The sequence below is a fragment of the Protopterus annectens genome, chromosome 3.part1, assembly GCF_019279795.1.
Source record: "Protopterus annectens isolate FY-2018-M chromosome 3.part1, PAN1.0, whole genome shotgun sequence".
In the NCBI taxonomy this organism is placed as follows: domain Eukaryota; kingdom Metazoa; phylum Chordata; order Ceratodontiformes; family Protopteridae; genus Protopterus; species Protopterus annectens.
Genome location: NC_056732.1, coordinates 1804617280 through 1804642642, shown reverse-complemented (window position 1 = coordinate 1804642642; position 25363 = coordinate 1804617280). Strand labels below are relative to the sequence as shown.

The 25363-nt window shown below is 41.2% G+C and overlaps 1 protein-coding gene across 1 annotated transcript in view; it reads left to right on the top strand.

Moving 5' to 3' along the window:
- The first annotated feature begins 18469 nt into the window (after positions 1 to 18469).
- Positions 18470 to 25363, top strand: part of LOC122797873 — a 798176-nt gene continuing 791282 nt past the window's right edge. The window contains exon 1 of the mRNA XM_044066395.1: positions 18470 to 19909. Within this exon, the coding sequence (XP_043922330.1) occupies positions 19353 to 19909 (557 nt within the window). The 5' untranslated portion in view covers positions 18470 to 19352. The remainder of the gene's footprint in view (positions 19910 to 25363) is intronic.

Below are 25363 nucleotides of genomic sequence, written 5' to 3'. Positions count from 1 at the left end.
TTGTTATTTCCCATGCTTATATTGCATTTTATTTTTTTGCATATGTGGTTGCAGAGTATTTGGTAATATAGTCTGTATTTCCTTCTATGAGAAAAAACAGCTTTAGTATTTTATTTCTGTTCTTTAGTATTGCTGCCATATCTCTCAACCATATCTCTTAGCACAAAAAATTCTGGACAAAGCTCCAAAAATAGGGACACATTTTAATTATTGCTGTTACAAACTTACAGTGTTGGCCAAATTAATAGAAATCAGTATTTTTGTTGTTGTTTTGTCATATAACTCAATACCAGTATATGAAATGACAAACAATAAAATTCATGTTATATGAGAAAATGTTCTAATACAATATTATAGTATTTTAGGAATGACCCTTTGGCCGTTATCAAGGATTTAACTCATTGAGGGATAGAACAAACAAGTTCACGGCAATGTTCAGTCATAGAAGCACTGCACGCCCAAGCTGAAATTAGTTCTTCAGTCAGTTGCTGCTTGTTTGTTATGGTCTTATAGGTTCATAGGTTCATAGGTTCATACTAGGCTATCTGCCCTAGGGCATTTATAAGCCTAGCCAGAATGTATTTGGCTTTCGCCACCCATTTTAAATTTATTTTGCTATGCCCTTTTTCAAGGTTAGTATACTGTGCCTCTGTCTAACAGTGACACAGAAGTGATACCTGGGGAAAACCTATGATCTCCCATCCACTCATCAAGCTTCCTCTTGAAGAGAGTCAATGAGGGACTCTGCCTAACCTGGACTGGGATTTTATTCCAGAGTGAAGGGAGCCTCTGGGTTATGAATCTGTCCATCCAGCATGTCCTATTTATTTCAGTGCTGAGGTTCAAGTCTCTCGAGCGCGTAGCTCGATGGGATTTGGATTTTCTGAGGTGCAGCATGTCCATTAATTCCGGGTTGGACATGGCTTTATACGTCAGGCACAGATCGCCTCTGAACAGGCGGTATGCCACTGAGTAGAGCTGGAGTTTCTTTAACCGGGCAGCATATGGCATCTGTTTGAGCCCTTTGATCCTCTTGGTGAGGTACTTTTGGGGTCTTTCCAGTTGCTGCAGGTGTCTGGTAAGGTACATCCCAAAAGGGGCATTGTACTCAATTATGGGCCTGATGAGGGATGAGTAAAGAGGCACGATGACCTCCCCTGATCTAGATGTGAATCCCTTCATGATTATGTGGGCTATATAAAATGTTTTTCTAACCAATTTGGCCACGTGGTTGTCAAATGAAAGATTGCTATCAACTTGGGTCCCCAGGTCCCTAATTACTTCTTCTGTACTTAATGGATTACCACCTATGTGGTAATTTGTGGGCACTTTGTTTTTGCCAAAGGGGATGACTATACACTTTTTGGCATTTAGCTTGAGGCCATGGCTCTGGCACCAGTTGTCTGTTTCTATAAGGCCCTTTTGGAGGATGCTTGTGTCGGCTGGAGAGTCGATTATGGCGCCCAGTTTGCAGTCATCTGCGAACTTGGTCAGCCACAGTCCTTCCGTGACAGCCTGTACCTCCGAGAAATATATACCGAACAAGAGAGGTCCCAGGACTGAGCCTTGTGGGACACCACTTGTAACTGGTTTGGAGTCTGACATGGCTCCAGCAATTCTAACCATGTGGGTTCTGTCCTTGAGCCAGTTTGCAATCCATCTAGTGACATAGGGGTTTATATTTAAGCTGGCTTGTTCTTCATCTCTGACTTCAGAATAGCCCACAAGTTATCTATTGAATTCATATCTGGGCTGTTACCCAGGCATGGTAATACTTCAATGCCATGGACCACAAGGAAACATCACTTGACAACCTTTGTGACAAGGGGCACCATCATGCATGAAGATGAAGTCCGCTGTCCCAGTAAATCCCTTCGTGTTTGCCCAGTCACACAGCTAAGGGAGCACATGTTGCTGTAGTACAGTTCTGTACTGCTCCTACTTCATATTTCCTTGAACATTATAGAGCCGACCTGTTCCGAAGATGCTCATAATGCTCCATGCCATCGCTTGATTGGGGTGCTTGACATGCTGCATGATACAATTGTCTCTCATCTGCTCTCTAGATTGTCATCTGACATATTGTGCTTGCTGATCTGAGCACTGTATTATGCTCTTGTCACTGAAAACAGCCTATTCCCAATCTTCGTCTGACCAGTTTTGAAACTCTTTCACCCAGTGCAGTCTTTTTGCTTTCATTTGGTTGGACAATTTCTGTTTCTTCAGAGGTCTGCAAGCTCGAAACCCAGCATCCAGAAGTCTCTGTTGAACAGTTCTGGAACTCATTGTAACTCCCTATTGTTCCAACATCTTCTGCAGTTGTCTGCTGGATGCCTTGCAATTCTTATGGTATTCATTATTCAGATACAAATCATCTCAAGGAGTTGTGGACCTTCTGTGACCACATCTGCCAGGATATCTGGGTGGCACCCCTTCACCACTATTCAGTTTCTTCCAAATTCAGCTGACAGAAGGCTGACTAACTCTGACATTCTTGGTAATTTCTGATCTAGGAAGACCTTTTTTGATTAGAATCTCAACTTTTGCATGCTTTCGTGGTATTAAGTCAACCAATTTACTCATTTTTAAGACAATGGAGCTGTGTCATTATGATGTAATTTGTCTTTGAGTAAGTAACATGTAATTTCATGCTAAACAGATTTTTCTTAAAGAATTAGCAAACTGAAATTATTTTGTGAATTTCTGAAAAAACAAGACTGAAAATCACTAAAGAAACTAAGAAATTTCCATTATTTGTCAATATTTCTGTTAATTTAACCAACACTGTAGAAAGGTGGTAGAATAAAAGGTGTTGTATTACCATGCATTTTCTAAAGGATATGAAGTCTGAAACTCAAACGCCTGTCATCAATTAGTGAATTCAGTCCTGATTGATTTGCCACAAAATCCAGAAAAAAACACAAATTTTATGAAGAACAGACAAAAAAAATATGAGTTAAAAATCTGGTCCAAAAATCTAGACATTTGAGGGGTAAGGTTGCTGCATATTTCTGTGGATTTCTTCCATTTGTATTTGCATTTTCTTCCTTTCCTCTTCACATCCACCAGACAACAAGGTTGTAATCTATAAAATGGAAGTCATAGTTTTATTTTTTGTCTTTGAAATAGGCATAGACTAATGGAAGACTATGGGCTTTTTGAAATATCACATTTGAAATATAACTGGTCTATACATCAGGTAATCCAATCTTCTGCTATTTTTCATTCATGTTTATACCATTTCCCGTATTTCTTGTTAAATATTTCTTTTAAAAGTAAAAGCTGAAAAAACATTACATTAGTTATTATTGCATATATCTACTGGTTTAAAGGTCTATGGGAATGTCATTAAAAGTGTAATGAACAGTTACACTAAAGAGGAGTTTAATGCTTCTATCTGAAACATACAAAAGGAAAACCCCTTAGATTTTTTTAAATATCAATGACTTGTTTTTTTGTTTTAGACACCATAACAGCAGAAACCTCATTGCTCCAGCATGGACTTGACACGGTTATTTAAGGATTGTCCCATGCAGCCCAACATTTTGTCTTTACATGATAAACATTTTATAATTACAGATCTCAGCCTTTGTGAATCCTAAGTAGTCTCAGGAGTTAATGACCTATAAATTCTTTCAGGATCAAACAGGAATAATTCTGTTTTTTAATATCAGAGGGATAATCTTAGCAACAAGAAATCATGCCTGATCTCTTTCTTCGTCATTCTCAGGAAATATAACAGCTTAATATTATTCAGCCTAGCCTTGCTTTTCTGCTTAGGCTCAAACCCTGTACCTTAGCTACAGGAAACAAGGGCCTGAATCCTCTACCCCAACTACCAAGCTGCATTTTTTGAGGAACTGGCTTTCAGGTAGATTTTTCCAAGAATTTAGTTTCAAGTACATTTTCAAGGAATTTATGTTTTACAATGTGCTACTGTTTTGTTTAGCTAACCACATGGTTAGAATTGCTGGAGCCATGTCAGACTCCAAACCAGTTACAAGTGGCATCCCACAAGGCTCAGTCCTGGGACCTCTCTTGTTCGGTATATATTTCTCGGCGGTACAGGCCAACACGGAAGGACTGTGGCTGACCAAGTTCGCAGATGACTGCAAACTGGGCGCCATAATCAACTCTCCAGCCGACACAAGCATCCTCCAAAAGGGCCTCATAGAAACAGACAACTGGTGCCAGAGCCATGGCCTCAAGCTAACGCCAAAAGTGTATAGTCACCCCTTTGGCAAAAACAAAGTGCCCACAAATTACCACATAGGTGGTAATCCATTAAGTACAGAAGAAGTCATTAGGGACCTGGGGACCCAAGTTGATAGCAATCTCTCATCTGACAACCACGTGGCCAAAGTGGTTAGAAAAACATTTTATATAGCCCATCTAATCATGAAGGGATTCACATCTAGATCAGGGGAGGTCATCGTACCTCTTTACTCATCCCTCATCAGGCCCATAATTGAGTACAATGCCCCTTTTGGGATGTACCTTACCAGACACCTGCAGCAACTGGAAAGACCCCAAAAGTACCTCACCAAGAGGATCAAAGGGCTCAAACAGATGCCATATGCTGCCCGGTTAAAGAAACTCCAGCTCTACTCAGTGGCATACCGTCTGCTCAGAGGCGATCTGTGCCTGATGTATAAAGCCATGTCCAACCCGGAATTAATGGACATGCTGCACCTCAGAAAATCCAAATCCCATCGAGCTACGCGCTCGAGAGACTTGAACCTCAGCACTGAAATAAATAGGACATGCTGGAGGGACGGATTCATAACCCAGAGGCTCCCTTCACTCTGGAATAAAATCCCAGTCCAGGTTAGGCAGAGTCCCACATTGACTCTCTTCAAGAGGAATCTTGATGAGTGGATGGGAGATCGTAGGTTTACCCCGGCTATCACTTCTGTGTCACTGTTAGACAGAGGCACAGTATACTAACCTCAAAAAAAGGCATAGCAAAATTAATTTAAAATGGGTGGCGAAAGCCAAACACACTCTGGCTAGGCTTATAAATCCCCTAGGGCAGATAGCCTAGTATGAACCTATGAACCTATGTTAGTAGCACAACAGGGAACATACTTGCTTTTTGATGCAGAAGGCTGTGGCTTCTACTTCCACAGCATGTAGATGGATTACTGATACTACATTGTATTTTAAGGGGTGGGGTGCTACAGTTCTGAGTATGTCCTCCTTTGGAAGAGATGCCTAGTAAGTATGAACCTGTTTTCAGTTTGTCTTCCATTCCCTATTGCAATATTACCAGCTTACCATTTTTTTAAATTTAACATAGGCAATTTATTCTTCAGGGGCAGCAGGCACTGAATTTATAGATGAAACACTGACATATATAAAGTTGTTTACTAGCAAGCTTTTCATCAGCTACAGATCTCTTTAATGTGGAATTCATACCTCTCAACCTGGAAACATCAAAAATCTGGACAGAGGCCCATGGAAAATAGGTACAAATATATATGCTGATTAACATACAATTTGCATTCATAATTACATATCCCCGACCGCTCCAGTGGAATTGTGGGATACCAACTTTCAAACGCAAACTGAAGAAGAGAACCAAAATATGGCTCCAGTCCCCCACCATTAACTCATTACAGCCGAAGGACGCTTCCAGGTGTTTCTGCAGTTACAGCCTACTGATGCCTCTAGACATCAAATATTGCTTGCTCATATTTGCATTAATAATTCCAAAACTGTGCTACATGAAAAGCATTAAAAGATTTTATTTTCAAGCTTACCCAATGGTAAACATGCCTGTATTGACATCTGATCTCTGTCTAGTGCAGGTAAACAGATATTAACTGTTGATCATGTAATATTTATTTATATTTTTCACAAATTTCATATTTTCCAAACATCTCAACAAACAAGTAGCACAGACAGAACTGCTTAGCCACACATGTAAGCACTCAACTGAATGCATAAAATACTGCTGACTGTGTGTTTATTATGAGTAGTTACTGAGATATTGTTGTTTACAAAATATTACATACTTATTTTCTCTGTTTACTATGACTTATAAAATCCAGTTTAAGACCTAGAACCTAAATAATAGTAACTCTATAAAAATAGTTTGTGCTAAAGATTTTGCCAGTCACATTTCATTAGTATATCTTGTGATTCCTCAGAAATGTACATTTTTTTGAAATATGAGGAAATAATTTGGTTCTATCAAAAAGCATAGGTTCCACCCATTCAAAGTTACAGTACAGACTTCCAGATATCCTTTGGAGGGAATGAGTTAAATATACAGACAGCACGCACCGCCCGTGCGCACACACACACACACACACACACACACACACACACACACACACACACACACACACACACACACACACACACACATACACACTCTTAAATATACAGACAGCTCACTTACCCTTAAATATACAAACGGAGCTGCTTACTTGAATACACACAGACTTGCCCTTAAATATACAGACAGCTCACTTACCCTTAAATATACAGACAAATGGAGCTGCTTATTTGAATACTCAGACAGAGAAAAACGGAGCTGCTGCTTCTTAAATAAAAGATTTCTGCAAGCAGAGCAGACACACACCCCTTACCCCCTAAAGCATGCATTGCTTACTTGCTTAAATACTTCTAAACAAAATGGAACTGTTTACTTAAATGCACACACATGGAGTTACTTAAATATACAGATAGTGAAAAATGGAGCTGCTTCTTCTTAAATATAAGAGTTCTGTAAACAGAGCAGAGCAGACTCAGCCCCCGAAAGCATACATGCACTACTTACTTGCTTAAATACTTAACGAGAAAAGCAGAACTGCTTACTTTAATACACACACATATGGAGCTGCTTACATTCTTATACAGAGAGGGAGAGAGAGAAAAATGGAGCTGCTTAATATACACTTACTTGCATAAATATAGAGAGAATGCTTAAATATATAGAGAAAAACGGAGCTTCTTAAATATACAGAGAGCTGCTTGCTTAATAGAGATTTCCACGCTGCTTAAATAGAGAGATTTCTCATGGAGCTGCTTCTCTTAAATAGAAGATTTTGATTTCTGTATTCTGTAAAGGCAGAGCGGGCACACACACTGTTAAAGCATGCATGCACTGAATAGACTTCTGCTGTGCTAAACTTTTCTGCTGCACTGATGAACCACTCGCTGCTTAAAATAGATTTATCATTTCTGCTGTGTATTTGAATACACATACACAGCTTTTTCACTATAAGCTGGGCCCATAGCATAGCGACACAGTTCTTTCATTGTAAACTGGGCCCGTAGTGTAGCAACACAGTTCTTCTCTTTGATAGCATTGATAGCATACACAATTCATTTTTTTTCTTACTTGCAGGCCCTGACCTAGACTGCAGCATGTAGATGGGTGCTAGATAATTGTTGTACTGCTGTCTGCTGTTATATTCCCTCCAAAAACAGTTCAAAATAACAGTCCAAGAAAGCTGATGTCATTCACGCATACCCTCTGTAGGCTGGTAATGTGTGGTGACATCGGCCATAAATTTAAAGTTGTACTACAGAACAAAAATAAATAAATAATCAAAAATCTGGAATTAAAGGAGCTACTCGGAAATTCTTGGTACCCCATTATTTTGCCCTCAAAACTGGTAAATACCGAGGAATTTGATATGGTTGAAAGGTATGGTGGAAGTATTCAGATTACTTTTACTTCTGCAGGGATTGTGCATGTTATCTGATATTGGTAGACTGTAATGACAGATGTTTGGAGTAGCCGTTTATGGTTGAAATGTTCTGAATTGAGTAGCTTTGTTATTGGTTCATATGTTTTATTTCATTGCTTATTGGAAAAATGTTAAAAAACTATCAATTTAAAAGATGCTCTAACAAGTGATGTGGTATTATACAAGGGATATAATTTAATTATTATATACAAGGGGTATAATTTAATTATTATATATTATAATTTAATACAATCAGGAAGGTGAATCAAAGAACTTTTACATGGTTCTAAATGTGTGCAAGGGGCCTATGATTTGAAAACAGCTCAAAGGTAAACTTAATCTGCCACTGGCCAGATGTATTTTCTTTATATGTATTTTCTTTGAATATGAGTTTCAATGCTGTTTCCGTGAATGTGAGTTTCAAAGGCAGAGAAGTTTTAATGATAAGTCTGTCTTCATTGTGATACTGTATTGCTTTATTTAGCAAATGTCTATCAGTGTTTGTGCTATAAAATTTGAAATAAAAGTTTTAAATTAAATCAAAATATCTGTAATCATTATAGAGGTAACGCAGAAAACAATATGCACACTGAGAGTTTTGAACAGTGTTTATGGCAACCAGGGAGAAATGGAGAAATAGCCAAGTACTGGGACACTGGAATGGATGTGTGGGGGGTACCAAAATTACACTCATTTTGCTTTCACATACGTGTCCAGAATTTTTGACATGAAAAGTTGGCACTTCCCTCCCTTCTGTACACTGAGTCCTCTGAGTGCCAGGATAGGGTTATGATTACAAAGGATTCAGAACTGGTTTAAAGTGGTAAATTAATGCTTTTCTTGTATACTCACTTGGTAGAAGAAGTTTGAACTAAAGAGTACACAGAGTTGCCAAATTCTCCTTCTGTATTGCATGAAATAGTTATGTGCACCAGCAGGATAGGTACATTTCCCTCATAATGTGTGCCAGAGATAAGGGGAATTTTTTTGGGTCAAGGGATACTAGAAATGGACATCCTAGTGGTTACAAATTGGAGAGGGCCTTCTCCTGGATCAGCTAATACAGTGAGTACTTATTTGCTATTTTAGCATAACAGTTTATTGATAGTGAACAACAGGGAATTTCAAGTCAGTTAGCTGCACAGACTATTTTTTTATGAAAAGTCAGTGATTCAGCCTTGCTTCTGCCATGCATACTGCCCTTGCACAAAGATGATTGCTGTGAAAAGGGGCATTTATGCACAAGAAGCCTTGGTACAGCATCCAGTAACAGAGCAATATTGTGTGTGATGTCTATTTTGGGTCTATATCATTTTGTCAAACAAACTAAAAATCGACTACCTCTTTGTCGAACTTTATCCATCGAAACTTAATCCACCGAATAATCATTTCAGCAAAGTTTTCCCAGAGAAAAAAACTGCTTAGCCAACCTACAAACCATCACAAAAATCACATAATTTAAAACCAACCAGGGTGGGGAGCTGTGCCCCCATACCCCTTAACTAAATATATCAACTCTGAGATCACACTCTAGTAGGGAAAAGGGAAAACTCCCAATGATAGCCAACTAGTTTTCTTCCTTAAAAAAACTTTACTGAAATGATTGTTCGATGAATTAAGTTTTAATGGATAAAGTTCGACAAAGAGGTATTTGAATTGCTGAACAAAATTATATAGACACCTTTTGTTTTGTATATCCTTTGCAAGCAAAGCAGGAGCCTCCTATGGCATTATTAGGTAAGTTATCTCTGGACGTTTATGGTCTTTTTTTTTTACTAGGTATGGTTATAATCATATGTAACTGCTTTCTGTTTTAACTTTATGGTGATCTGCTGTGCTATTCACTATTTCTACAAGGATGGAGTATTTAAAATGGTGATTCTGTTCTTCTCTCTAGAGAAGCTATAGAATGTTGTATTGATCTCAAATTATTCTGCCCCCACCAAAAAATCAGACTGCAGATTTTGAACAACAAATGTTGCCATATTTGATATAATTTGTCACTTGTCAGTCTTTCATTTACAAATGCCTTGTGGCAGCCTTAATCCTTTAAAAGGCTTTCAGTAATTTTACTTTGTATAAAATATTTTGTTCAAAATTTTGTGATGTATAAAATAGTTCATCCAGGACAGCTAAACAGCAAAGTTTATATCTCCAAGACAGGAAGAATAAGAGGAAGAGGGAGGAAAAGGTGAGGGGTCACAGCATAGCAAGATCAAGAATGACATTTTAAATTCTCATTTACCTTTTCCCTTGTTTTCCAGCATATCTTCTTCCCCAACTTCTAAAACAATTTTCAATTTGTCTGGTTATCAAATTAATTCAAATATGCAGCCAGTACTGAAAAAAGGTTTTAATTTTATTTGAGCACAATGTGCAAGGACTATGGATGTTATACTGGCCCTGAAACTGTATGTTAGAAAGCTTAACTTGAAACAAAGCTTTGTTCATAATAATTTTGCAACCAATTAAAGTGTCTTTAATAACAGTTTAGACGATTCTAGTCCTAAAACATCAGCAGGTGATTTTGTTGATGGACCACAACACACAATGTTTCAGTCTTTACCGTCCACAGATTTTATAGAGAATAGTTTGAATTCTCAGAATACAGATTCTAAGGACAGCTTCCTCAAAAGAAGAAGTATTTTAATTTGATCCTCTATCCTGCACTAAATATTTTCTCTAAAGTTTGTGAAACTGATATTAGAAATAAATTAGCTAATACACCACAGCAGAAATGGTTTAACTTGATATCTGAAGAGAAAAAAGCTCTACAACAGATGTATAATGACCTAAATGTCAGAGTTATGAAGGCGGATAAAGAGGCTGGCATTGTGGTTATGGATAGTAGAACTTACATACACAAAATGGAAATGACTCAACAAAAATGACTCACACAGGTCCTGGTATTAATGACTGTTCACGTTTTCTGCTACCTATCTCATTAGATTCGCAAAGTATCAGGCACAGTATTGCTAATCAAGAATTAACAAAATCTCTAGGCCCAGCCCCGTCCTTCTGCTATTAAAAAAAAAATTACATCCTTGAAGTCGTTTCTAAAAAATGATAAGAAATATCAGAAGAAACAACCCTCTGGTCCCACAGGAATGAACAGCTGCATTCACGGTATTTGCTGCCAACATATTCTGAATGGCAATAATCTCAAGTTAACCGCACAAAAAATTTCTCTCCATTTCAAAGATTCATTTGACTGCACCACCAAGGATGTTATGTACATCGCTATCTGTTCCCATTGTGGTTCTTTCTATGTTGGAAAGACTACACGCAGACTGAGTGACAGAGTAAAAGAGCATATCAGAGCAATTAGATTCACAGATAGTAAAAATGTTTTAGCTAAACATAGGCTAGTGTGATCCCAGTTTTCTAATTTTATGTTTGCAGTTTTGGGCAAAGTGGTTGTTCCCTTTGGCGATGCCAACCCTCTCCTGGAGGTCATGGAATTACAATGGCAAATGAAACTTCAAGTTGACATGCCCCCAGGGCTCAATGGAACTTTAAATATAAAATGTTTATTATGAATGTTAAGATAAAAAGAAGGTATGCCTTACCATAATGTTCCATCTGTATTGTTGATTCTCGTTCAGTCATTATGCCTGGATTATCGGTTCCAACCTCAGAACCGTGCCGGCCATCTTCCAAGCTCACGACAGCCAACCACTCTCGAGCTAAACTCTTACCCACAGTTCCTCTCTCCCTGTTACCTCAGATTGAGTTTGCAAGTCAAAGGAAGTAGAAGTACCTCTGGTCAAAGAACCTAACGGAACTGGATTATGAGATCCACTATAAGCCTCAGGTGGGGGAAGGAGGGAGGGTCGTAATGACTGAACGAGGATCAACAATACAGATGGAACATTATGGTAAGACATAACTTCTTTATTTGATATTGTTAATCATCATTCATTCCTTACACCTAGGACAGAGTCCCCAGCTACCTTTATTACTGGGAGGCTCTCATGGAAGGACATTCCTGAGCACCATTGAACCAAAGGACGCTCTTCCTCTGGAGGCGAAATCCAATTTGTAATGGATGATGAAGATATGGGGTCTAGCCCAAGTTGCAGCTGCACAAATGTCAGGTAAAGAAGTTCTAGCATGAAAGGCAGCAGAAGTTGCGACCGACCTAGTGGAATGAGCCCTAACAGCTGTAGTCAGAGGGATATCATGAGCTTTGTAAATAAATATTACACAGTCTTTTAACCATTTAGCCAATGTGACCTTAGAAACAGCACATCCAAGTCTAGGACCAGAATAGGCCAGGATAGCTGATCTGATTTGAGAGAAGCCTTAGTTCTGTCCAGATAGAAATGAGTTTGCCTGTGAATGTCAAGGGTATGTAGACAACACTCTCTTCTATTAGAATGATTGGGAAAGAAAACTGTCAATTCAATGGATTGGTTAACGGACATTGCAGAGATCACTTTTGGCAGGAAGGAAGGATTAGTTCTCAATGACACTCTATTTTTATTAAAGATTAAGTAAGGCTGTTTGATGCATAGAGCTTAAAGTTCAGAGATACGTCTGGCAGAAGTAATGGCGACCAAGAACAAAGTTTTCCAAGAAGGAAACTTGAGGTCACATGAAAAAGCTGGTTCAAAAGGAGCCATAGTCAACGCTTGCAGGACTAAAGACAAATCCCACGGCTGGATAGGTTCTCTAAAAAGGGGTTTCAAATGATTCATAACTTTTAGAAAAGTCTTGCATAATTTGTGTGACATAACAGAAGAGTCATGGACACCATTGTGAAAATTAGATATCGGGGCCAAATGAACTCGAATGGTAGAAGCAGATAGGCAAGATTAGAATAAACTGGACAGTTACTCCAGTACTACTGGCACTGGCACTGAAAAAGGGTCTATCTCTTTTTCCTTCAGCCAAATGGTAAACCTTTTCCACTTGCTGAGATAAATAGTTCTGGTGGAAGACTTATGAGATGCAATAAGAATGTCATGTACTGGGGAAGAAAGATCAAGTCTACTTGGCAATCACTGGAAGTGGAGGAGCCAAGTTGTGATCTTCAGGCTGTTCAGGTTGGGGTGAATCAGGTTCTGTGGATGGGAGATCAAATCCGGAGTTGGATCGAGAATCCATGGTTGATCTAGAGGTGAGGACATAAGAAGGGGAACCAAATTTGCCAAGGCCAATATGGCACAATGAGGATTATCTTGCTCTTCAACTGGCAGGCTTTCCTCAGGAACTGGGGAATGAGAGGGAGAGGGGGAAATGCATAAAGCAGACCCGAGGGCCAATCATGGACTAGAGCATCCCTGGGTGACTGTCCCCGTGGGGGAATCAGGGCGAAGTAATTGCTGCACTTGCAGTTAGTTGGGAATGCAAAAAGGTCACAACAAGGGAAACCCCAGAGGTTGAAAATCTCTGCCACTATAAGAGGATTCAGAGACCACTCGTGTGGTTGCAGAATGCCCCTGCTCAGTCTGTCTGTTATCACGTTGGAACTCTTGGGAATGTGCGTTGCTAAAAGAAAGTGGTTGGTAGCCATCACCCATTGCCATATCCTCATGGCCTCCCAATGAAGTGGGTAAGATTTGGTTCCGCCTTGTATGTTGATGTACTAGACTACAGCCATGTTGTCTGACTGTATTGCAATAGTCCCTGACGGAAAGAGGGGATGAAATGCTTGCAATGCCAGAAGCAATGTCCTCAGTTCTAGGACATTTATATGCAGATGATCCTCTAGGTCTGACCATGTGCCTTGGACTGTCTTCCCCTGAAAAAGCGCCCCCCCCCCACTCCATCAGGGAGGCATCCGTGGTCACTGTGGCATTGGGCTGTTGGGGTGTGAAGGGGCGAGACCATTGTGACGGGTACTGTGACATCCACCAAATCAAGTCTTGTTTGCATCTCTGAGTTACCCGAATCTGGGATAAGAGAGGAAATTGAAAAGGGTACCACTGGATGAGTAGTAACCATTGTAAAAGTCTCATGTGAAACCCCATGAGGGGGACAATGGTGATGAAAGCTGCCATGGAACCCAGCAGCTGGTGAACAGAATGTGCTGTCAATCTTTCTCTTGAGAGGATGGGTATAATTTGTTGTTTTATCCTTAAGATTCTGTGCTCTGAAATTGATACCATTCAGTTCTTTATATCCAACAGGACCCTAATGAATTCTATGGATTGGGATGGGGATAGGTTGGATTTTTGCCAGTTTATAGTTATACCTAACCTTTCTGCAGTGTGGAGAGAGTATGTCAAGGCTTTTTCCAATAAATGTCTGGTGTGGGCAGTGATGAGCCAGTCTTTTAGGTATGTAAACAACCGGAATCCTTGCAGTCGCAGGTGAACTGTGACAACTGCCATACACTTGTTGAACACTCTGGGGACTGTCGAGAGTCCAAAGGGCAGTACTTGGAACTGGTAATGACTGGCCCCAGCATAGAAGCAAAGGAATCTTCTTGATGGTCTGTCCACCTTTATGTGGTAGTATGCATCTTGAAGATCTATAGAGCACATCCAATCGCCTGCCTCCAAGAGTGGGAGGATAGGCTGTATTGTGACCATTCAGAATTTCTGTACTTCTACAAATTTGTTTATCACACTGAGATCCAAAATTGGTCTCCAGTCCCTGGTCTTTTTTGGCACAAAAAATAATCTTGAGTAGAATCCGGATCCTATCTGGTCTGGTGGGACTATTTGGATGACTCTTTTTCTTAGCAGCTTTGAAATCTCTAATGCTGCTTCTACCCTTTGACTGGTGGAACGTTGGGTAAACTCCTTAGTGGGGGTGGGACAAAGATTGAAGGGAATATGATAACCTCTGGTTATTATCTCTCGTATCCAAGAATTGGTGGTAATGGTTAGCCAGGCAGAAGGCTACAAAGAGAAATGACCCTCAACCGCTTCCAGAGGAAAGCAGTTGGGCCACTCTTCAGGAGCGCTGGTAGGACTGCCTAGAGAAAGAGGTTCTGGAACCCTGGTTATGCATACCTCCTCTGGCCTGAAAGGCGCATCTGCCATATGAGTTTCCCCCTCTGCCTCTAGGGGAAAACTCGGCTTGTGTGTCATGGAAAGATCCCTGAGACTTTTTGTGCCACATCTTCCCATTCTTCTGGTTTCTGGAGAAAGCCCATTGAGGGGAAGAATAGCAGACACCCACGGCAGAAAGGGTCTTACCGTCCTGTTCACACCTAGCCAGTGTGTCTTTAACCTTGGGTCCAAAACAACGAAGAGACCTCAATGGGACCATTCAGAAAGGAAGCCTTGAAAGGTTCTGCAAAATCACACAAGTACATCCAGCATGCCATCTCATGACTATGCCTGCACCTGCTGCTCTAGCTGCTCCTTCTGATGTGTGAGAAATCAGACACATGGAGGAGTTAGAAATCAGTTCAAGGGTGGCTAACTGTGAGGCCACTTTGTCTCAGACCTCATCTGACACGGCTCTGGCCAAGATTTCAGAGAGCTCAGAAATTAAGTCTCTTTGAAGCCTGGTAAAATGTGCCATATAATTCAGGGACCTGACTGCAAAGGTCGCTGATGCAAACGTATGCTTCCCTAATCTGTCTAGTGACTGGGACTCTTTGTTGGGTGGGTGGAGAGTCTGTCTTTCTTCCACCAGATCCTTCTTTGTTGTGGCTGCCACCACCAAGGCATCTACAGAAAGACCATTGGACCAGTGAGGCTTACTATCTGGAGGGGACAAGATTTTGCCTGGCCTGCAGGGGATGGCATCAATGGCATCAGGAGCCTTCCATGCATGCTGCACGATGAGCTGGACAAGGTTGTTAGCAGGTGGAGTAACCCAAGAGGTAGGAGGCCAGCTACGAAAAGCCTGCAGGAACACAGACTCTTCAGAGGTCGGGTTAGAGGGCTGCCAATCACCTCTCTGCTTAAGTATTTTGAGGATATCTCCAAAGGATACCTCAGAGGGTGACCGAGGGGACCCTTCCCCATCATCAAAGTCTGTGTCTTCCATGAGGGACTCTTTTGGGGAGTCCATGTGCTTCCTCTTACATGAACTCTTGAAATGAACTTCCTCAGGGGGAGAATCTGGAGAAAGCAGTGCAAAAGGGGCCTCCAGTGGGAGTGTGTGTTCTGAGGCGCTTGTACCCGGTGTCCGCCAGAGGTGTCTTGTGTAAATTGCAGTCCAGAGGAGGATGGGGGCACTGATAGCACAGGATCACCAACAAACACAAGAGCCTTCTCCATGAGATGGAAGGCTGGTCCACTGGAGGAGGTCACACCCCGCTCAAGCAAATCAGCCCGCTGACTCGGAGTCCCTGGATGGCTGAGAAAAACAATGGTACATATGTCACAGCTAGAATTCAGAACAGTGACTAGACTGACAAGTCTCTCCTGCCACAAAGGCAGATGTGACTCCTTAGTGAGGTCCATCAAAGGAGCCAAAGTGAGGGAAGTCTGTGCCACAGCAGGGGGCTTCAAAGGCAATGAAGGAGGAGAATAAGTAGTAGTCCTTGGAGAAGGGTGATAACCACCAAAGGATGAGTAGTTTCTGGAGGGTTGGATACCTCTGGCCAAAAGCAATTGATCCACAAGGCGCACCATATCATGTTCCAAGAGGCTTTTAGTGGATCTCATAGACATAGCTGAAGAGGAGTCAGGTCTCTCCAAGGATGCAGGAAACTCGGTGCCCACAAAGGGGTCTCTGGATGGTGCTAAAATCGGCATCTGCACCGAAAACAATGGAGCCGTTAAGGCTTGTACTACTGGTGTCTGCACCGAGGAGATCCTCGGTACTGAAGGTAAGGTCTGCACCAATGAAGTCGGTGCTGATGTGGTAGTTGGCACTATGGTAGGTGCCAAAAGAGTCTGTGTGGAAAATGAGGTGGTCGGTACAGAGACAAAAGTCGGTGCAGTGGAAATAGTCAGAATCAAAGCAGGAGCGGGCATTGGAACAGTCATCGACACTGGAAAGGTCTGCTTCGAGGCAAACGTCGGTGTCAGTAAGGTAGTCTAAACTGAGGGGCACTTCAGTTCCAATGAGGTATAGGGCACAAAACTCAGTGCCAAAGTAAGGCATTGTGCCGAAGGCTTCAGTGCCAAAGAACTAGGCACTGAAAGCATCGGGGCCGATGAAGTCAAATCCGAACTAGAAAGTTTGGCCTTCTTAGGTCTCTTTTCCTAGTTGTCCCTGGCAGGAGACGATGGGAGGGACTTGGCCTCTTGTGTTCATCTCTTTTCTTATGGCAACTAGGAGGGGTTGAAGCCTCTGACCCAGAAATAGCTTCTGAAAAGGAAGATTTAAGTAGTCCCTTTAAAATCAGTTTATTTTTCCTTTCCACCAAAATCCTGTTAGAAAAATTAGCACAAATCCCGCAAGGCGGGTCAACAGTCAAGTGAGGCACACCCAAACAGTAAACACATAATGCATGTGCATCCAAAATAGGCAATTTATGCCCACAATCCACACATCTTTTAAATACCGGACCACCTTTTTTCTCTGTCATGATAGGAGGAAGAGAGAAAGGAAGGAAGAAGGTGCCAACAATGGTACGAGATATACCCGAAGGTAAAGCAGGAAAGATTCTACCAATGATGGTAAAGGAGTTACCTCATGGTAAGAAGAAAGAAGGTCTAGAAAAAAAGACAAAAAAGAGTTGCTAGATGAGATAGGGTAAGAGATAACTATTTAACAAAATTAGAAGAAAGAATAACTGCAATACGATAATGTATTATCAAAGAAGTTTACTTAGCTCAAGAGAAGTGGCTTGACACAACTGAATGGCAATGCGGCAAACGAAATCTGAGGTAATAGGGAGAGGGAAATTGTGGGTAAGAGTTTAGCTTGAGATTTGTGGCTGTCACGAGCTTGGAAAATGGCCGGCTCGATCCAGAGGTCCGAACCGATAACTCAGGCATAAGGAATGATCGAGGATTAACAAATATCAGATTTGATGATGCCCACCTAGTAGGTGGGGGTTCTATTTACATTTTTTTTTATTTATGACTGTTACTGTAGTTGTACACATTCACATATTCAGACTACATTAAATGAAGTTTCTGATGAAGTTTGTGTTTTAAAATAGTAAACAAATGAAAACACTTAATTTTTAGCCTACAGTCTGGTTTCTTCTGATCAAGGTTTTTATTGTTTTATTTTGTTCATCATTATTGCCCTGTTTTACACAGTTTCTCCTGCATGGGCAGCAAAGTCTTATCCTGACCTCAAATTCAGTATAGAATAAGAAATTTTTTGTATTGTGTTGCACTAATTTCACACTACACTATGAGGTGAGCATGAAGTGAGCACCACAATGGCCATTGTCCTACCACCAACAGCTTGCTTCCTCTACTTTCTTACTTGCAGAAAATAGGACTGTCTAAGGATGGTGAACTGATTGTCTTCCAGTTTTGTCTTTTTTTTCTCTTAGCTAGCCTTCTGGCACTGGGCTAGTACTCTAATCTGGGATGTCAGTGTTTATGCATACATCCTTCCCCACTTCATTTTGCTATAATTTGTTTAAAGTCAAGATATGGTATTGAACATCAGAGTGGTCCAGAAATGGTAATCTGGCATATGTATATTGTAGGTAAAGTTTGGTAGCATGTGCCTCAAAAGCATCCATAAAAACTGAAGAATGATTAAAAACATTCACATGGGGAAGCACAGTTGTATTTGTGTTTTTCTAGTCTTAAAAATAGAAACATCAGTATGAGCTTTTGTATGTGTTTAAATATTTTAAATATTTCATGTAATTTGCTGGAGTTACTTACTTTTCTTTTTATATTTACAGTACTTGCAGTGCTATTAAAAAGTCTGAATGCAGGCATTCTTCTGAGTGAAACTAAGCGCTGCCTGGAAGTTCCCTATTACTGTTTTTTTTTAAAAAAGAAAATTGCAAAGATGGTTGTGATTTTACACATGCAGCAGTACTTGTTCCTTCTGACTCTGAAGATAAACTAGAGCTGGAAATTGGGTGTGACACCAGAAAACACAGAAGGACAGCCTTTCCCAGTGTTGTCTAACAAAGAATAATTTAAGTCAAACTGAAGTACATTGCCTTCAAAAAACAAAAGAGCCTTGCCGTGTCTGCTGTCTAAAGTAATCAGACCTATCAAGAGAAGACTGAAGCACTGAATACTAAAACAACACTACACTGTGATATATGTAGGCAAATGGACAAGTTAGGTACTGATAAGGCAATATTCAGATTGAAGAGTAAGCAATTTTTTGGAGTTACATTATTCTAAGATGAGGCAGTCTTGGTGTCTGGGATGATTACAGAACATTGTGACAGAAGGTGAATGCATTTAGAAGCAGCACTTTGCCTAATACACACTCTACAAGCTTTGTTAAATCTGTAAGCTAAAAAGCAAGGGCTTGTTGCGTGTGCTTCTCTCAGTAGTACAGAAAGTGACAATTTAACAAAGGCAGATTCTGGAAATCTGTCTTGTCCTAAAGCTGTTTCTTCAGTTTTTGAAGAAGAAACTCTGTACATTCAGGCAGAATACCATTCTCACATTTTCAGCCACCACAACCTCTATAGGCGTTGTATTTTATTGCAATACCCTGCTCAGTCCACAAAGCATTTAATGTTCATGATACACAAAATTGGCCTCCGAGCAATGAGGAGGTTATAAAATATAAATATGATGATAATCTAGAGTTGTCAGTTGAGTTGGATAACAACATTCTGAATTTAGCATAACTATGGATTGCTCATATCTAGATTTCTCTTCTGATGAGGAAAGTTTCAACACCTTCGCCTGTCGCAAAAGTAATCCTTTTGTTAGTATGCAGTATAATCGGTCCTCTCAGCACTCCACTGCAGCACACTATCATGATGATCTACAATTATTAGATGACTTTGATTCGGTCTCAGGTACAACGAATGTTGGTTATTCAACCACAGACATGGGGCAACTGGATAAACTTTTGTATTCAGATAAGGAGTTTGCCAGCACGTCCCTTAGTGACATAAACATGTCTTTTGGTGGTGTATGTAGCAAGCAGTCTTTCCAGCATTACAGTGCAGAATATGGTTTGCAAGCTACTGTTTTAAACAGGTCAAAACTGGAATGTAATAGAAGTAAGATCCTTATGGAGGACATGAGAAGAGCCACTCCAGAGTCATTTGAACATAAAGGAGCAGCCTTCGAACAAAACTTTGATCATCAGATGCAAGAATGTAACACTCTTCTCACGGATTTTAAAGAGGTTCTTTCTGCAGTACAAGGTGTTGACGAAGTTCGTATAAGTGACTGGCTGTAAGTATATGGTCATTTTTAGATCCTAAAAAATCAATTATTTCTGATAAAGTGTAAGTAAAAGTAATATAGCCAGATTTTAAATCGAGAGGCAAAATAAATAAAAGTAATATGGCCAGATTTTACTTTGACATATATTCTGATGAGGATTTACACATGAAACATCCATTCTGTTTCTTCTGTGGTATAGTTTTCATGCCAGTGGTGGCTTATTTCATTTGACTCACTGTGTGCCTTTTGCAGGTGTATGTCAGCATTCACAGTTCCGTTTCCTTTGACCAAGTCATGCATGCTGTCCCTATGGTAAAGCTTAGAGAATGTATGTATCACTGTTCCAAAGTTCCTTCCAGTCTGTAATACATTTTAGATCTCTTTCTAGCATTTGCTTAGAAAAGTCTAACAGGTGATGACAAAGAAACCCCGGTCTGTAAAGTGTGACTGCAATCATTAGGTCATAAGTGAGGGTCACCACAGATGTTTACATTATCTGTGACCATAGCATGGAATCAGAACTTTCTGTCTGCTTCTTTCCCATAAATCCACAGCATTTGTCAAGGTCAGTCATCTGGAGTGAGTGAAAATGCTGCTGAGTATGTGGCAAATGGTAGGAGAACAAATGCTTGAGCTCAAGATCTGCATTTATGGCTGTGTTTCACAAGTTCTTTTTACATGTAGTGGACTTTGCTTTTTCACCAGGGTGCTGTGTCTGTAGCAAGAGATCATTTCCCAGTCCAAATCTTTTGATTTGTTTAAAGTTGAAGAGCGAGGTATATCCTACGACCTGCGTTTGAGAGTGAGAGTTGGGGCTTAGGTGTTACTTCATCTGATTTACAAGAGATGCCTGAGGTTCAGAAAGTGAAAGAGTGGGTGTTTGAAGCTACAGGGTATATCTTTTACTCAGATTTCAGGCCCTGGAAATTGGCAACATTCATCATCCCAACTAGCAGAGGTCACACAGGTCCACACAGGCCTTCCTCATAAGTGTTGCATTACAGTAATCTATATTATGAATAGTAACAAATGGCCAAGCGATTGCTGACACAGCAATATTTACTTAGTAGTTGAGGTGGTGCTGGTGTTAAACTCATCACAGCCTTCCAGTTTACATGCTGTTCAATTATCAAATGAACATAAAATAAGGTATTTCCTGTCAGTGGATTGCTTCTTCCAGTAAATGAAGTCTCAGGTAGGCCCATGCGAATCCACCCTAGGGGGACTTTATTTCACCTATCTTCAGAAAAGGCATGTACAAGGTACAACGTTTGACCCTGACCTCTGGTCAGTGCCTGTGTGGAGTCTGCATTTTCTCCTTGAGTCACCTTAGGGTTCCTGTCTCCTCCCAAATATGTGCTGGAGTTTCCACCTCAAAATCAACAAAAATTTGAATGGAGTCATGGGCAACAGCATAGACTCTAGATGGTACTTATCATTGGAAGAGTAGAATACACCAACAGGTTTAGGCATCAGCTGTGACATGCAGTATCTTCTAGATAGGAGAACATGAATCATAGACTGTATACTGTGTCATGGCTAGCCACTTCACTGTGTCAAAATTGACTCTAGATAGTTTGATCATGTTGACTGATGTTACCAAAAATTGGCATGGGTATTTGTTGGTGATAAGTGGGTTGAGGACCTGACCTACTCTGACCTATTCTGTCTTACATCAGGGACCCCTGCTAATGGTAGGAGGGATCCATGTGCCCATACTGGTCAGTGTGTGCCTGCCATAATGCCCAATGGGTCTGGGTCAATAAGCTATTGGCTGTCCAGTGTCCAATTGGCCATCCTGGTTTACCTGGGATAGCTGTGTTCAGTGAAAGCTGGATGTAAAACCTAAACAACTGGCCAAGCATAAACTAAGGATTGCTACACACAGTATAGGTTCACTAACATGATGCAGCTTAGAAGTGGATGACATGATAGTAAGGAGTAGGCTGGACATGTCGTGTAACCAGGAGACAAGATGGAAAAGCAGTGCAGCAAAGCCACTCCAAAGTCTACTATTCAGGAGGAGGACAGACTAGAAATGGTGTGAGAACTGTTGTAAGGGAGAGTCTTCAGAAAACAATGAGGATGTTTTCAGAATTAGATATAGACTTATAGCAATCAGACTTCAATGGAAATATAGGGCAGTATTGATAATCACAGTCCATACTACACAGCAATATCACCACAGTTAGGAAGAAACATGCATTCAAGCAGCAGTTGCAAGACCTACTAGAAACAGCAGGACAACATGAATTGTTGATAATATGAGACCTGAATGCTCATATCAGGGCAGACAAAACAGCATATGAGGACTGTCTGGGTCCACATGGTTGGGGCAACAGGAATGAAAAAGGAGAGGCCATTCTAGACTTCTCTCTGGCAAATGGATTGGTGATGGCCAACAAATGGTTCAGCAAGACAGTCAGTCATAAGCATGCATACAAGAGTGGCCAACATGCAACTCCAGAAGACTTCCTTCCTGTAAGGAAAGGACACTGGGGTAGAGTTAGAGAATGCAAAGTAATCCCCAAAAAAACGGTAGGTCCTCAACATAAACCATGGGTGGCCACAGTCAGCTGTAACTGGCCGACAGTGAAAACTCTAAGGTCTACTGAGACTAGGCGAAAGAATTGGAAGTTGACTAGAGAAAAAGCAGAAGAGTTCAAGGGAATGCTCACAGTTCTTACACTTCAGGAATAAGAGGAAATAGGCAGAGCTGAAGGTAGCCAGTTGAAATGTCAAGACCCACTATAATGAATCCCTGTAATGATGAGCAAGAAAGACCAAAAAAGGGCTTATACATACCAAGCCAGAGATGGCCATTTAGGATCATAGGATTGTAGGAAGTTACTAGGCTATTGGCCCTGAGGCCCTTATAAGCCTAGCCAAGAGTTTAGCCCATGTTTAGACAAGTCAGCACCCAAATCCCCTCTCTAGCATGGACACAGGTGCAATCCCAGGAGTGTATTTTCTGTTTCCCATCCAGTTACCCAGGTTGCGCTTGAAAAGGGATAATGAGGTACTCTGCTTGATATGGAGAGGGAGTCTATTCCACAGATGTGGAGTCTCTGGGACATGAATCTGTCCCACCAACAAGTCCTACTGACGTCACAGACCAGGTTGAGGTCACTTGTGCGGGTTACTCAAGAGAAGCTTGACTTGCGGACATGCAGCAGCCCCATCAAGGAGGGGTCTGAGATTGCTTTGTATGCCAGACAGAGGTCACCTCTGAGGAGTCTGTATGAATCCAAGTTGAGAGACAGGGCTTTTAGCCTATCTGTGTAGGGTAGATTCTTGAGGCCCTGGACTCTTCTGGTGAGGAACCTCTGTGGTCTCTCCAGCTGCTGCATGTGTTTTCTGAGGTACATGCCAAAGAGGGTATTTTACTCAATTATTGGCCTTATAAGAGAAGAATATAGGGATGTTATGACCTCCTTGTCCCTGGATGAGATATCCTTACTTATGAGGTGTGCCATATAGAAAGCTTTCCTTACAATGGAAGCAATATGGTGGTCAAAAGTCAGGTTGCTGTCAACCTGGGTGCCCAAATCCCTCATGACTGATTGGACGTCATCATTGGTAGGGCATTGTTATTAATGTGATAATATGTGGGGGATGTCACTCTCTCCAAAGGGGATGATGATGCATTTTTTGGTATTCAGCTTGAGGCCATGTTTCTGGAACCAGTGATTTGTTTGGGTATGACCCTCTTGGAGAACATCCACATCACTTGGGGAGTTGATGACCACACCCAGTTTGCAGTCATCTGCATACTTCATCAGCCATAGCCACTGGTTTTAGCCTGCACCTCAGAGAAGTATATCCTGAGTAACAGAGGCCCCAAGACTGATCCCTGGGGTGCGCTGCTCATTATGGGTCTACTGCTTGAGGTGGCTTCCCCTATTTTGATTAGGTGGGTTTTATCAGTGAGCCAGTTTGCTACCCTTCTGATAACATGTACACTGATACCTAGTTGAGAGAGTTTATCTACTATGCCTGAGTGGGGAATAGTGTCGAAGGCCTTGGCCAGGTCAAGGTAGGTGCTGTGCACCATGTTCCCCTCATCCATGGTTTTGGTGACTGTCTCAAAGAAATCAACCAGATTTAACAGACATGACCTCCCCTTGACAAAGCCAAACTCTGTGGGGTCATGTGTTTGAAGGTTGCCAATGTCCCTGTTAATGAGGTCCATGATAATCCATTCCATGGCCTTGCAGATTAGCCTAGTTAGGCTGATGTGTCTATAATTCCCCAGATCGGTGGATGCTCCACCTTTGTGTAAAGGGATGACAGTGGCTGTCCTCCATTTGGCTGGGACAAAGCTGGTACTCAGGCTTTGGTTGAATAGGGTGCCTAATGGTGCTGCAAGTTCATGCCTGAGTTCATATAGGATGCAGTCTAGGATGTTATCGGGTCCAATGGAGGCTGTATTTTTTGCCTTTGAGAGGGCAGTGATGATCTGTTCCCTAGAGATAAGGGGGGCAGGTACTGGGGATGTCCTGATTTACTGATGGGGGACAGCGGGTGAAGTTTTCACTGAATCTGTCAGCCAGTAGGTTGGCTATATCTACAGCATGTGTGTATGTGATGTTGTTGATCACCAGTTCTGAACACATCTGGGTCCTTCCTTTGAGATTGTGGATACGTGTGAAGAAGGCCTTATGATTGTCTCTAGTAGATGTGGCCAATTTGGACTCGAAGTTGGCTTTAGAGGATTTCACTAGTGCTCTTATTTGCCTGTTCAGGCTAAGGAGAGATTGCTTTCAATTGGGAACCTGCTCCTTCTTGGTCCTGGACAGCAATTTTTTCCTTTTGTTATATAGTTTATTTACTGCAGATGTACACCAGACAGGCTTACTCTTCCTTGTGGAGGATGAATTTGTCCTGTCAGGTATTCCTGATTATATGCATCTATATAAGTACTCATATAGTACTTTGGTGTAGATATGGACGTTGGTGCCAATTTCAACAAAGGGGAAGGGGGCTGTCAAGCTGTTTGTACCATCCCTCCGGAGGTTGTAATCAGATTTGGAAAAGTTTTTTTGTTTGACCCTAGCTAGAGAGGGCTCAGGGGAGATGCTGACTAGGAAAGTGACCACTTTATGGTCAGATCTTAACAGGGAGGATGATACTGTAGGGGTGCTGCAGTGTTTACTCGTGTTGGTTAATACCAAGTCCAAGATATTATCACCTCTTGTGGAGGTATCAACTAGCTGTTCTAATGCATTTGCATTGATAAAATAGAGGAATCTCTGGGCATTTGCATTCTGGCATGAGTAGTTTTTCCAGTCAATGGTTGGGTATTTAAAGTCATCCAGGATCAGGGTAAAGGGCTGAATCTTGATAGATTTGAAGAGGTCCAGATAAGTGGAGTGGGCATTCTGAGTGAAATGTGGGGGCCTGTATAGCTATGATTTGAATAGGGGTCTTGTCAACGGTTAACTGCACCTGGAGTATCTCCTG